Source organism: Rhinopithecus bieti, unplaced genomic scaffold, assembly GCF_001698545.2.
Source record: "Rhinopithecus bieti isolate Rb0 unplaced genomic scaffold, ASM169854v2 scaffold_11508, whole genome shotgun sequence".
In the NCBI taxonomy this organism is placed as follows: domain Eukaryota; kingdom Metazoa; phylum Chordata; class Mammalia; order Primates; family Cercopithecidae; genus Rhinopithecus; species Rhinopithecus bieti.
In genome coordinates this window covers 1,435,701-1,451,241 of record NW_016806932.1, presented here as the reverse complement: position 1 = coordinate 1,451,241, position 15,541 = coordinate 1,435,701, and the positions used below count along the sequence as shown (strand labels likewise).

The window sequence follows — 15,541 nt, the reverse complement described above, 5'->3', positions numbered from 1 at the left end:
CAATGAGGTTCCATGAAAAAAGGATCTTTGCAGTTTTTTTTTTTTTTTTTTTTTTTTTAAGGCTTAGAAAGTGCTAGGTTAAATGATGTTTAAAAAACCTTTTTCTTTAAGACAGGGTCTTGCTCTGTTGCCTAGGCTGGAGTGCAGTGGCGCAATTATAGCTCAATGCAGCAATCATAGCTCAATGCAGCCTCCAATTCCTGGGCTCAAGCACTCCTCTCACCTCAGCATCCCAGGCAGCTGGGACTACAGGCGTTTGGCACCATGCCCAGCTAATTTTTTTCTTTTCCTTTCTTTTCTTTTCTTTTTTTTGTTGCCTAGGCTGGTCTTGAACTCCTGGGCTCAAGCAATACTACCATCGTGTCCTCCCAAAGTGCAGGGATTACAGGTGTGAGCCTCCCCATTGAGCCAAAAACAAAATTCTTTTAAAAAACTCTGTAGTACTACTCAATGCATTTAATATTCCAGGTACACTGTAAATCCCAAAGATATTACAACATATAGTAGTCACCTCTTATCTTCAAGGGATACATTCCAAGACCCCCAATGGATGCTTGAAACCAAGTACAGTACCAAACCTTCTATATAATATGCTTTTTCTATTTCTATTTTTTCAAGTATAGTACCAAACCTTCTATATACTATGATTTTATCTTTTTTCTATATCATACCCATGATAAAGTTTAATTTATAAATTAGGCACAGTAAGAGATTAAAAACAAAAACTAATAATTATGTTACTATTATTAAAGAATTAGTGGCCGGGCGCGGTGGTTCAAGCCTGTAATCCCAGCACTTTGGGAGGCCGAGACGGGCAGATCACGAGGTCAGGAAATCGAGACCATCCTGGCTAAAACGGTGAAACCCCGTCTCTACTAAAAAATACAAAAAACTAGCCGGGCGAGGTGGCGGGCGCCTGTATTCCCAGCTACACGGGAGGCTGAGGCAGGAGAAAGGCGGGAACCCGGGAGGCGGAGCTTGCAGTGAGCTGAGATCTGGCCACTGCACTCCAGCCTGGGCGACAGCGCAAGACTCCGTCTTAAAAAAAAAAAAAAAAAAAAGAAGAATGAGTAAGTAAACTAAGGGTTACTTGAACACAAGCAGTGCCATACCATGGCAGCTGACCTTAAAACCAAGATGCTCCTGAGTGCCTCGCAGGAGAGGCAGCATCTACAGCATAGTTATGCTGGACGAAGGGATGATTCCCCAGCCCAAGCAGATGAAGCAGGATGTCGTGGGATTTCATTATGTTACTCAGAATCATACACAATTTAAGCTTATATATTGTTTACTTCTGAAATTTTCCATTTAATATTTTTGGACTGCAGTTGACTGCAGTAACTGAAACTACAGCAAGTGAAACCATGGCTAACAGAATACTGTATAATCATAATAGGAGAATACTGTATAAGCCTTTCTTTTCTTTTTTTTTTTTTAATGTTGTTGTTGTAGATAGGGTGTAGGTCTGTTGCCCAGACCAGGGTGCAGTGGCACAATCATGATTGATTGCAGCCTTGACCTCCTAGGCTCAAGTAATCCTCCCATCTCAGCCTCCCAAGTTGCTGGGACTACAGGCACATGCCACCAAGTCCAGCTAATTTTTTATTTTTTGTTTAGAGAAGGTTTTGCCATGTTGCCCAAGTTGGTCTTGAACTCCTAGGCTCAAACAATTCTCCCACCTTGGCCTCCCAAAGTGCTGGGATTACAGGTATGAGCCACCATGCCTGGTCTATAACTCCTTCTTAATAATATGTTGATATTCTAAGCAGTATAAAAAATGTTGGCCCAAACAGTAAACTACTCTATCAGTCAAGGTCCTACTTTCCCTTGCCAACTTTACCTCCCACTATGCTTCCTGGAACATCTGTTGCCCTTTTATACCTCTGTGCCTCTGCCCATGCCACTACCTGCCATGTCCTTCTCTCATTTCTACTTTTTTTTTTTTTTAAGACAGGGTCTTGCTCCGTTGCCCAGGCTGGAATGCAGTGGCACAATCATAGCTCACTGCATCCTTGAACTCCTGGGCTCAAGGGATCCTCCTGCCTTAGCCTCCCAAGTAGCTAGGACTACAGACACATGCCACCATGCCCACCTAATTAAAAAAAATTTTTTTTTGGTAGAGACGGGGGTCTCACTGTGTTCCCCAGGCTGGTCTCAAACTCCTGGGCTCAAGCAATTCTGCCTTGGCTTCCCAAAGTGCTGGGATTACAGGTGTGAGCCACCTCACTGGCGTTATCTCTACTTATTGAAATAATGTCCAATAGTACAGGCCTAGGTTCAAAAGGTAGCTCCTCCAGGAAGTCACTTAATATTCTCCCCAGTAAAATTTATTTTCTTCTTCCTCCAAGGACTTTATAACTTTATTAAAGCATTTATGTGTCTGTCCTAGGTTGTATTTGTAAATATATCTTTCTCACTCACTAAACTGAAAGACTTGAAAAATAAGAACTGCCTGGCACATAGTTGGTATTCAAAACACCAACTGAATTGGAATAGTGATTTTAATTTTCCAAAGACTATCTAAAACAGATCTTATTTTATTACACAATTACACACAAACCTGCAAAGAAGGTAGAACAGATGTTATCATCCCACCCCACCCCCTGCCACACACCACTTGACAGATTACTGTAAACATCATAATTATTATTATACTAAACAGTTAACATTTCTTGAACATTAAATATGTGTCAGGCATTGAGCTAAGTGCTTTACACAATTTACTTCACTTAATTCTCAAGGCGACTATATAAGATAGGTTCTATCATTACCACCAATTTACAGATGAAGAAACTGAACTTCCAAGAGGCAAAGTTTTTCTCCCATATCTGACAGCTAGTAGGTTAGGGCTGGTAAGTGGCAGAGCTTAGAATCAAACTCAAGTCTGTCTAAATCCAAAGCGCATAGTAACTGCTACACTTTTCTACCTTTCACCATTTGCTCAGTTGCCATTAATAAACCATGGTGTCCATGACAGTTTATTTAAACTTAGCAATAAAAAGTATTATCCAGCTTCAAAGATCCCAAAATTCACTAAAATAAAATCTGACATTTGTACTACTGAACTGTAACTGCAACAAGAAAAAGAAAGACTTACTTACTTGCACAATTTGCCTCCTGCCATGTGGTATTAAAAAACTCTGAGAGAATCACAACTATTTGCATTCTATCTGCCATTAAGAGACTTCTGGCACAACTCTGACTCTCTGAAGTATTCTATAACAAAACAAGAGAGAAAATACAATCTGAGTATTTTTAGATTTTGCAAACAATTTGAGGCAAAAACCTTACAAAAAATAACATTTATTACAAGCTTTGTAACATTTTGTTTGATATGATCAGATAATGTTAACATTAATAATAACAATGATAATAAAGTAATTAGCAGCTAACATTTATTGGTACTAGGTTCACCTGCAAGGGAAGAAAATCTTTGTACCTAAATAGCTTGTACTCAGATGGAAAAATACGCTTTTGCAGATCATTTTAATAATGAAAGAAACTCATGCTATGCAAATAATAAATCCAAGTTCCCAAATTATTTGATCCTTATCTATTTCCTTTCCCTTGTGCCCCAAGCAAGGAACTAAGTCCTGCTGACCCTTAATTCTTTCAAAGTTATTTAACTCCTACTATTTACTAGGCACTATAAAAATCCTGAAGTTTTGATGATATAAAAAGTATAAAAGAGGCCAGGTGCGGTGGCTCAAGCCTGTAATCCCAGCACTTTGGGAGGCCGAGACGGGTGGATCACAAGGTCAGGAGATCGAGACCATCCTGGCTAACCCGGTGAAACCCCATCTCTACTAAAAAATACAAAAAACTAGCGGGGCGAGGTGGCAGGTGCCTGTAGTCCCAGCTACTCAGGAGGCTGAGGCAGGAGAATGGCGTAAACCCGGGCCACTGCAATCCAGCCCGGGCGACAGAGCAAGACTCCGTCTCAAAAAAAAAAAAGTATAAAAGAATGCCATCGATTCTGGGGCTTTGAGAACCTCTCGCAGATACACAGACAAGGAGTTATACAGTGTGACGAATAATAGACGAGAGTGGTAACTCCTGGGAAACAAATGATAGCCATGTGGGAGAAGAAATGGAAAAAAGGAGAAAAGGAAGAATCTCTGCTTTAAAATATTTGCTGATGTTCATTTTGGGAAGGTTATCTTCTTTGTAGCTTAGTTTTGTCATCCCATTAAAAGGTCCATTTGAATGAGTGCTTGCTTTTAAAATAGTGAATTGAACAAAACATTTTATTTATTATTATTATTATTACTATTACTATTATTGTTATTTGAGACAGAATCTCACTCTGTTACCCAGACTGGAGTGCAGTGGCAAGATCTCAGCTCACTGCAGCCTTTGCCTCCCAGGTTCAAGCAATTCTTGTGCCTCAGTGAGAATCTAGGACTACAGGCGCACGCCACCACACCCAGCTAATTTTTGTATTTTTAGAGCCACTGCACCTGGCCATGAACAAAACATTTTAAAAGACTCCTTTTTAGAATTACCTTCTGAGCAATACCAGTCATAGAAGAAAATTTTCTATTATCACTTTTTTTTTTCTTTTTTTTTTTTGAGATGGAGTCTCACTCTATCACCCCAGCTGGAGTGCAGTGGTGCCATCTCAGCTCACTGCACCATCTGCCTCCTGGGTTCAAGTGATCCTCCTGCCTTAGCCGCCCGAGCAGCTGGGACTACAGGCAACGTGCCACCACACCTGGATAATTTTTATTTTTAGTAGAGATGGGGTTTCACCATGTTGGTCTGACCGGTCTTGAACTCCTGACCTCAGGTGATCCACCCGCCTTGACCTCCCAAAGTGCTGCATTACAGGCATGAGCCACCATGCCTGGCCTATTATCTCTTCTTAAGTAGAAGTAATAATAGTGTATTAATACAAGCCTGAGTCACTAGCTAGTGACCTTGGGCAGCTGACCTACCTCTCTAAGGTTTGGTTTCAAAATCAAGGGTCCTACAGTTACTGTATGTATTAAATGAAATAGCATACATTAATCACTCAGCACATTGTCTGGTACACAGTGAATGATATATGCTATTTCACCTAGCTACCATGCTGCCAACATGAAGTGCTCTAAGTAAGTTTAGTTGGATAAGTGTAATTAGTTGCTTAAGTTGAATCTTCATAAGTAGGTGACTGGCTATTTTAAAAATCAATATAGTAAAGCCTGTATGGGTGTTCAGTGTGTGGAATAGTTCAGTTGAGGAAGATATCAACGTAGTTTTGAGAAATTAGAAAACAGTTCATGAAGGAAGGATATGAACTAAGCCCTATATTGAGGAAGAGAAAAGGATTCGAAAATAAGAATTAAATGATCATGGGATGAAAGTGATAATGATTATGTGGTATTCGGGGAGTATTCAGTAGTCTATGAAAGTAGGGCTATTAAAGGGCTAAGTTAGAACAAGGTTATGAGAAGCCTTGAGGGTCATGAGAATTAGTGAGAAATTCTTAAAGATTTTTGAGGAGGGTGTCATGAAAAGCAGTTTCAGGAATATATGTTTAGGCCGTGATATGTAGGGTGAGGAGGCAGGGAGACTCATTACACTACTTCCATAGCTCAGGTATAATGAAAGGATGATGACAGCAGTGAGGACAGAAAGGAAATGATTAATAATCCAAACGATGATGAGGTACTTATTTAGTACTTCTCAGTTCTAAATGTCCCAACTGCACTTCCTTACTTAATCCTCATAACAACTCTATGAAATAGGTACTGTTAGCTGGGTAGAGGGTAAACTATCAAAGGTGACTGAGAAGGAAGAATTCGAGAGAGAAAGAAAAATAAGGAGAGCATGATGTCCTGTAAATCAAGGAAAAGGGAAGTGGTGGTTATGTCAAATCCTGCTGAGAGAATTGGAGGTACATCTGTCAACACTGACAGTATTGGTGACACTAACAAGAATGAATTTGATGGTGTCTTTGGGTGTGAAAGTGAGGTCAGAGTAGGCTGAACAGAGAATGGAAGATGAGGATGTGGGAAGAGTGAACCTAGACAACTGCTGAAGAGTTTGGCCTTGATGGGGAGATAAGAAAGAGAGGTCACTAAAGAGCAATGTGGGACCCATGCATCATTACCCTGATGCATGGTTTCTTAAAGCATGACATCCACCTATTACGTTTAGGTTTCTCTTCTGGACAGACGTCCCTTTAAAATGGAAACTGCCACATCTTTGTATTCCCAACACCTCGCCAAGTGACCAAAAAAAAATGGTCCTTGTTTATACTTAGACCTCTTAATACTCAAATCTATCATAACCACTTAGCAGAACCCTAACCATCATGAAGCCAGCCATTTCTTTTGATCATGCCTGCACCCAGGAAGTCAGGAGTTGCTGGCAAAAAGTTAACAACACAGATTAATTCCACAGTAAATCCATAATCCTAAACCATACCCCTCACTTTTCTGTCTGCTCATTCTCTCCTTTTTATAACTTCTCCACTCTCCCAGAAACTCTGATCCCTCTCCCACTCTTTACTCTCAAGAGAAGATCTAGCCTCCTGGATAACAGAAGCCTTCGAGCTGAAACTCTAACCTGCCTACCTCTACATGTAACCTCTAGTTCTACCCTCCTATTATGGTGAGGAAGGCACCTGTCCCTTTCAAGGCCCATCTCTCTAAGGATGCCCTAGATCCCATCTACCCTGCCTTTTCTAGAAACTGACCTTGTCTGCTTCCCACTCCCTCCTACAGAATCTTCACCTTCTCTAAAGGACCCTTACTATCAACATTTAAACATGTCCAGCTCTCTCCCATCTTGGGCAAGGAAGAAGAGAAGGCAGGACAGAGGAATGGAGGGACAGGGGAATGGAAAGAAATAACAGAAAGTCAGCCTGGCATGGTGGCTCACGCCTATAATCGCAGCACTCTGGGAGGCTGAGGCAGGCAGATTACTTGAGGTCAGGAGTTTGAGATCAGTCTGGCCAACATGGTGAAACCCTGTCTCTACTAAAAATATAAAAATTAGGCCGGGCGCGGTGGCTCAAGCCTGTAATCCCAGCACTTTGGGAGGCCGAGACGGGTGGACCACAAGGTCAGGAGATCGAAACCATCCTGGCTAACATGGTGAAATCCCGTGTCTACTAAAAAATACGAAAAACTAGCCGGGCGAGGTGGCGGGCGCCTGTAGTCCCAGCTACTCGGGAGGCTGAGGCAGGAGAATGGCGTGAACCCGGGAGGCGGAGCTTGCAGTGAGCCGATATCATGCCACTGCACTCCAGCCTGGGCGACAGAGCAAGACTCTGTCTCAAAAAAAATAAAAAATAAAAAATAAAAATTAGCCAGGTGTGGTGGTGGACACCTATAGTCCCAGCTACTCGGGAGGCTGAGGCTGGAGAATCGCTTGAACCCGGGAGGTGGAGGTTGCAGTGAGCTGAAATTGTGCCATGCATTCCAGCTTAGCTGACAGAGCAAGCCTCTGTCTAAAAAAAAGACAGAGAGAGAGAGAAATGAAAGAAAGTCTCTGAGTCCCACATTGCTCTTTAGTGACCTGTCTTTCTTATCTCCCCATCAAGGTCAAACTCTTCAGCAGGTGTCTAGGTTCACACTTACCACATCCTCATCTTCCAATCCCTGTTCGTTCAACCCACTCTGATCTCACTTTCATACCCAAGGACTCCATCAAATTCACTCTTGCTAGTGTCACCAATACTGCCATTGTTGACAGATGTACCTCCAATTCTCTCAGCAGGATTTGACAAAAATAACCACCTCTTCCCTTTTCCTTGATTTGCAGGACATCATGTTCTCCTCATTCTTCTTTATCTCTCCAGTTCTTCCTTCTCAGTCACCTTTGAGAGTTTACCCTTTACTTAATCTAAAATTCTTAGTGTTCCTACTCATTCTTCAGGTATGTTCACCCAAGTCATAATTTCAAATGCCATTTTTATGCCGACACTTCCAAAGGCGTTATCTCCAGTCCAGTCCTCTAGATGTCTATATTCAACCTCATAGGCAATATCTCCACTTAGAAAGCTCATAAATACCTCAAAATCAACAAATTCAAAACTGAGTTAATGATCTTCCCCCACTAAACAGACTCCTCCTGCCAGCTCAGTAAATGACAACCCTATTCACTAAGCTGCTCTTATTAAAACCCTGGAAATCATCACTACCTTTTCCTTACTCCCCACTTTCAATTAACCTCCAAGCCTGTAATTTCTGCCTCCTAAGTATCTCTGAAATCTACCCATTTCTCCCCGTGATGATGGCCCCCACATAGTCTAGCCACTACTGTCTCTCATACCACTGTAATAGTCTAATTCATCTTCCCACATATCTTCTTCCCCTACCCTCCCCAGCCCCAACCCCCTCCATTTTCTGTCACACAGCAAAGTACAAATCTGATTATGTCACTCCACAGAATTAAACCTTTCAATAACATCATACTGCTTTAAAATCAAAGTCTAAAATCCTTAACATATCCTACAAGGCCCACATGACCTGCCGCCTGTCTACTTCTTTAGGCTCAGACCACGGGTCTCCTTCTTGCTCACTGTGCTGTGTTCTAGACCTCAAATACACCACAAACTCCTTTCCATCTCAGTCTTCATGCCTGCTATTTCTTTACATGTATACCTTCTCTCCCCTGCCCCATGTCCTCTCAAATTGTAGGTGTCTGCTTTAATCACTGACCATTCTACCTACCCCCCAGTCATACTCTAGATCAGCACTCTTGTCATATGCATTGGTAGCATCTGAGTTTTTTAATCAGCAACACTTATTACACATGAATTAAATAATTATTTGTATAAGGAGATGCTTAATGTCTGTCTTCAGACTATAAGCTCTGCTCATTCACGCTATATCCCTAGCAGCTACCACAACCTATACATAATAGGTACTCAATAATATTTTCTTGAATGAATGCAGAAGAAATATTACATTTTCTGATCTCTAATGAAAGGCATAGATTATTATACTATGTTCTGGTTTTTTCCCTATAGTCCTAAGAATTTGTTAGTTAATAATCTATAGTAAAAGTATATTGAATACTCACCAAATACATAACCCAAATGATTAGCACTTCACAAAGATATACAGATACATAGATAGAGATAGATAGGTAGATGGATGGATCTATAAATCTAAATTTTAAACACTATCTAAATTTTAAACAAACCAAGTAGAATAGGACAGAGCCTACCAATTCAGAATCTGAGGGGGCAAAAGCATCCTCAGGACCATTCTGATAATGCTGAATCACAATGAAACTATGTCCCTATCAGTTTAAACTAAAAGGAGCAAGTATGACTCTAAGGAAGAAGGAATCCCTCAGTTCTATCATTCAGGTTTCAGAAATCACACTGTATTTTTTACCTTGAGATAACAAAACTATATGCAATCCCTGTCCCAGAAATTCTAAAAGGAAGTGACAAGAACCTAGGATTCTTATCAGGGAATTTTATTATAGTTAATTATATTGCTGTACCACATAAATAGCTTACTAGTTTCTGGCTTTGATTCTTTTTTTCTCCTTGTTATACTCCTCTCCTCTCTCAATCAATCAATGTCCATTCACACTAAAGAAGGGTAGAAAGGGCCGGGCGCAGTGCTCAAGCCTGTAATGCCAGCACTTTGGGAGCCGAGACGGGCGGATCACGAGGTCAGGAGAATCGAGAACAAACAATCTCTCCTGAACCCCGTCTCTACTAAAAGAGACAAAAAACTAGCCAGGCGACGTGGCGGGCGCCTGTATCCCAGCTACTCGGAGGCTGAGTCAGGAGAATGGCGTGAACCCGGAGGCGGAGCTTGCAGTGAGCGAGATCCGGCCACAGTACTCCAGCCCGCGCGACAGTGGATGACTCCCGCCTCAAAAAAAAAAAAAAAAAAAAGAAGGGTAGAAAGAATGCCTTGAGAGTCAGCTTGTAGGTTTCCTCTGATGAATCAGCCTTGCTCTGTTCCCTCATTTTTTTTTTTTTCTTTTTTTGAGACGGAGTCTCACTCTGTCACCTAGGGTGGAGTGCAGGAGTGCAAACTTGGTTCACTGAAACCTCAGCCTCCCAGGTTCAAGTGATTCTCCCACCTCAGCCTCCTGAGTAGCTGGGATTATAGGCACACACCACTACTCCTGGTTAATTTTTTGTATTTTTAGTAGAGACGGGGTTTTGCCATGTTGGCCAGGCTGGTCTCGAACTCCTGGCCTCAAGTGATCCACCTGCCTTGGCTTCCCAAAGTGCTGGGATTACAGGCATAAGCCACTGCACTTGGCCCTGTTCCCTCCTTTAACTTGGCATTCCTTTCACTCTTTTGCTCTAAATTGCTGTGGTACAATTTATAACACTCACTGATATTTTCCTATTTCCCCATATAAGGTACTTTATTTCCCCTAACTATACCAATAGTTTGAGGGCTGAATCTTACCCTTCTTTTCCTTCTTATCCTTTTACCAGCCCAATATTCAAGAATAGTAGGTGCTTGCTAAAAACTAATTTAAGGGAAAGACTGAGTCTGAGTCAAACAAAATACATTACACTGGATAGGCCGGGCGTGATGGCTCATGCCTGTAATCCCAGCACTTTGGGAGATAGAGATGGGTGGATCGCCTGAGGTCAGGAGTTCGAGACCAGCCTGGCCAACATAGTGAAACCCTGTCTCTACTAAAAATACAAAAATTAGCGAGGTGTGGTGGCAGGCGCCTGTAATCCCAGCTACTTGAGAGGCTGAGGCAGGAGAATGGCTTGAACCCAGGAGGCGAACGTTGCAGTGAGCTGAGATCATGCCATTGCACTCCAGCCTGGGTAACAAGAGGGAAACTCTGTCTCAAGAAAAAAAGGCTGGGTGCGGTGGCTCACGCCTGTAATCCCAGCACTTTGGGAGGCCAAGGCGGGCAGATCACAAGGTCAGGAGATCGAGACCATCCCAGCTAACACGGTGAAACCTCGTCTCTACTAAAAATATAAAAAATCAGCCGGGTGTGATAGTGGGCACCTGTAGTCCCAGCTACTCAGGAGGCTGAGGCAGGAGAATGGCATGAACCTGGGAGGTGGAGCTTGCAGTGAGCAGAGATTGCGCCACTGCACTCCAGCCTGGGCAACAGAGTGAGACTCTGTCCCAAAAAAAAAAAAACAACATTACACTGGATAAATAAACCTCCCCAAAAGACAATTAATTCCTTCAAGTTCACTCATGACACATTTTTCCATAGGTTTTTGTTTTGTTTTTTTGCGATGGAGTCTCACTCTGTCCCCTAGGCTGGAGAGTGGTGGCACTATCTTGGCTCACTGTAACCTCCTCCTCCCGGGTTCAAGCAATTCTCCTGCCTCAGCCTCCTGAGTAGCTGGGCACCACCACGTCCAGTTGATTTTATTTTATTTTTTTATTTTAGTAGAGACAGTGTTTCACCATGTTGGCCAGGCTGGTCTCGAACTCCTGGCCTCAGGTGATTTGCCTGCCTCAACCTCCCAAAGCACTGGGATTACAGGCATGAGCCACCATGCCTGGTCTCATAAGTTCATTATTATACATGATGGTTCAACTCCCAAACCAGTCCGTATAGCCTTTTAAATCTATAAAGTACCTCACAACTGTAGAAGTCATGCTTTTGAGCTAAAGAATCATATACAGCTCTACTCGGGAAAGAAGGGGAGCTGAGACCAAGGCCTAGGATGAGTTGGAGAGAAAATACAAAAAAAGTTTCCCTGCCTCTTTTCACCTATTTATCTACTTCCTTTCACATCAGGGTGAGTTGAGCTGGGTACCCAGGTTGCTGGTAGAATCTGAGGGAGAGGAAGGGGGTTTCTACAACTCCCCCACTGGGAAGCCTCCTCTGGGTAGTGGGGAATTCATATAGAAATTCATATGTAGATTGGGTGATGCCTATAATACTGCACACTAGAGTTTGAGGTGCTACTTTTAGCCTCTTTTTAATTCCACAGTACCTACACATACGAGAAAAGCTTTGCTGCCTCCAAAGACCCACACTTTGCATCATGATCCCTGGCCATTCCACCCGCAATAGCACTTGTCCTTTACAGGAAATGGAACCCTAAAACAACTCATCTTAACGGCTCAACACTGAATATGATGCTATATCATATTCTGCTGCAGTTGATAGGGACATGTCTTGGGTACTATGTTTTAAAGTGATAGTAAGATATATATTCCTTGCTATACCCAACGCAAGTGTGCCTGGAAAATACTGCATGTAAGCCTGAATTTATTTACCTTGAAAATATGTCCTTGGCCAGATGTGGTGGCTCACACCTGTAATCCCAAATCTTTGGGAGGCCGAGGTGGGTGGATTATTTGAGGCCAGGAGTTCGAGACCAGCCTGGCCAACATGGTGAAACCTGTCTCTACTAAAAATAAAAAACATAGCCAGGTGTGGTGGTGCACACCTGTAGTTCCAGCTACTCGGGAAGCTGAGGCAGGAGAATCACTTGAACCCAGAAGGCAGAGACTGCAGTGAGCCAAGATGACGCCACCGCACTCTAGCCTGGGCAACAGAGCGAGACCTTGTCTCAAAAAAAAAAAGAAAAAACAAACAAAAACACATGCTCTTTACAGAAAGGTTGACTACAGAATTTATTTAATGCAAATAAATTCCCCATCTATGTAAAATGACAGATTTTTTATTTTATTTATTTATTTATTTATTTATTTATTTTGAGATAGAGTCTCACTCTGTTGCCCAGGCTAGAGTGCAGGGGCGCAGTCTCGGCCCACTGCAACCTTGGCATCCCAGGGTCAAGTGATCTTTCTGCCTCAGCTTCCAGAGCAGCTGGGACTACAGGCATATGCCACCACACCCGGATAATTTTTGTGTTTTTAGTAGAGACAGGGGTTTCACCATGTTGGTCAGGTTAGTCTCAAACTCCTGACCTCAGGCGATCCTCCACCTCAGCCTCCCAAAGTGCTGGGATTACAGGCATGAGCCACCACACACAGCCATGACAGATTTATTTTAAATAATAACAGGCTGACTTAAAGCAGGATACAACTAGATACAAATTTATATTTAGTGCAACTACAAACAAGTTTAGACAAGTTTAAATTTATGAAATGATTCCAACCACATTTTCATGAGACTACTTGCTGTCCCCTTAATACAAGAGGAACTTTCTCATTCTCCAATCCCAATGTTATTCCTCATGTTTTTCCTTTACCAAACATATCCGGCCCACACCTCGTGACTCCCACCAACCCTGACACTCTAATATTTTCCTAAACTTTATAAAGTACTTAAGAGCAGGAATTGTGTCTGTTTTTCTTTTTTAAATTAAGGCCCTCACAGCAGGTACCACACAACTAGAAACACCCTCAAGGTACCAAGAATGAAGTGCAGTCTTACAATTTCTTAAAATTTTATCTCCCATTTACTTAGAGGTATTACTATGTGTCAGTTTTCTAATTTGTTGTTGTTTTTGTTGTTGTTGATGTTGTTTGAGACGGAGTCTCGCTCTGTCGCCCAGGCTGGAGAGCAGTGGCGCGATCTCGGCTCACTGCAAGCTCCGCCTCCCAGATTCACGCCATTCTCCTGCCTCAGCCTCCAGAGTAGCTGGGACTACAGGCGCCTGTCACAACGTGAGGCTAATTTTTTGTATTTTTTAGTAAAGACGGGGTTTCACTGTGTTAGCCAGGATGGTCTTGATCTCCTGACCTCGTGATCCACCCGCCTTGGCCTCCCAAAGTGCTGGGATTACAGGCGTGAGCCACTGCGCCCGGCCTATCCCCATTTTACAGATTAGTAAACAGGGACAGAGAATGTAAGTAACTTGCCCAGAGTATACTGCTAATAAGCAGAATGGAACTGGACTCCTGGCCGCTAGCTCCAGACTGTCTATATCACAAAGATGAAGTCACAGGCAATATCTCTTTTAATTCTTCCAACAGCCGCATTAGGCAGCTGTTCTTTCCACTTTATAGAGGAGGAAATTAAGGTTCTGAGAACACAATTAATCCAAGGTTACATAGTTAGAAGGTGGTGGACATGGAACATTTCCGGCTACAAAGCTCAAATTCCCAACCACTACCAGTGTCTCCACCCCATCTGTTTCAGAAAAGGATCCTTCCCGGGAACTCCTGGAGAAGATGAGGAGAAGCTATGGTGGATTGGGCGGAGGAAGAGGAAGAGGGTTGAGGCATCAGGACCCCCAAGAAAACCAATCACACCTATATGAACAAAAGCTGTCCAACAGCATTCATTGAAGCAAAACCCAAACCCCAAGCCCCATAATGCCACCCCTTTTCCTAATGTCCCAACTCCACAAAGTCCAACCCCTTTTTCTTACTGTTGGGGAAACTGAGGCCCCCAGCATTGACCATCATTACATCCTCCTCCTTTCCCAACTCTCCCGCGCCACAGTGCGGGACGTGGTCCTGTACCCACCCCCACGGCTCGGCTGATGTTGTCCATCTTGCTGACGACCTGTTGGAAGAGGGGGTAGCAGGTCTGACAGAGGCGCACGGGCCGGGCGCTGCGCACCAGACACCCTGTCAGCTCTGCGCTGCTGTTGGCAAAGTCCAGCAGGAGCTCCCGGCACTCGGGATCCAGATCCGGCAGGTCCGGGGGCAGCGACAGAGGCCCCAGCCTTCCACCCTGCAGCAGGGACAGGGACAAGTCCTCCACCTCCAACAACTGCTGCTCCGACAGGAGGTCGTGGAAGACCCGGTGCGGACTGCTGCCGAAGGGGAGCGCGCCCAGGGCCAGCCCCGACCACAGCAGCAGCCCCAGCGGCAGCCACGGCGGCAACGAACACCTCCGCCGCGCAGCTGTCGGGCCCGGCTCCATCACGGGGCTCACACACCCCAAGGCGCCCACCACCACCCCTCCGCCCCCAACCGGCACCGCGGACAGCCGCCGCTTCCGGTTTCCGCAAGCGCAGGCCTAGAGCCGGGTCACGAGGAGGGCGCGTCACGGCCCCGCCCCTTGCGCGCGACGCCCCGCCCCATTGGCTGCCGGCTGTCTCCCGTACGCAGGCCTGCGCGCGTGCGGGACGCGCCCACCCTGCGGCTGCGCGCTCCCCAGCTGGCGTTAGACGCGGTGCGGGCCGGAGCGGAGCACTGAGGGCTGCCGAGCCCAGGCTCGCCAGCCGGTGACTACGAGCGCCCACCGCTTTGGACAATTGCATCTCGGGGGTCGTGACCCTTGAACGCCCACCTCTCTGGGAGTTCCGGGCGTCCTACAAGTTTCTTACCTCGCTGGACGGACGACGGCCTCCGCTGTGGAAATGACCGTCGGCTGCGTTCGCAGAGAAAGCCCGCTGGCCGGTGCCTCGGCAGATTTTCTGCGTGGTGTTCCTTAGCGTAGTTTTTTCCTCATCCCATTTGGAGAGAGTAATAATGCCGGTTGGTTATTACAGGTGGTGGAGCCTAGCGGTTTCCGAGCTTTTTGTTTTTTAAAAAGCTCTCAACTGTCTGCCTCAGCGTTGTCAGATGGAACTCTCTGGGATGAGGGAAATATTCTACATCTGCGTTATTAAGGCAGCCACTGGACACATTTATGGTGTTGAGCCGGCTGAGGAACTGAATTTTAAATTTTATTTAATTTAGGGCCGGACGGGGTGGCTCACGCCTGTAATCCC

General features: G+C 44.4%; 1 protein-coding gene across 1 annotated transcript in view; it reads right to left on the bottom strand.

Annotated features, from left to right (window-relative positions):
* Positions 1-14,854, bottom strand: part of OSTM1 (osteoclastogenesis associated transmembrane protein 1) — a 34,707-nt gene extending 19,853 nt beyond the window's left edge. Inside the window, exons 1-2 of the mRNA XM_017878748.1 lie at positions 14,347-14,854; positions 3,102-3,216 (exon numbers count right to left, since the gene is read on the bottom strand). Of these exons, the coding sequence (XP_017734237.1) occupies positions 3,102-3,216; positions 14,347-14,748 (517 nt within the window). The 5' untranslated portion in view covers positions 14,749-14,854. The remainder of the gene's footprint in view (positions 1-3,101; positions 3,217-14,346) is intronic.
* Positions 14,855-15,541: the final 687 nt, after the last annotated feature.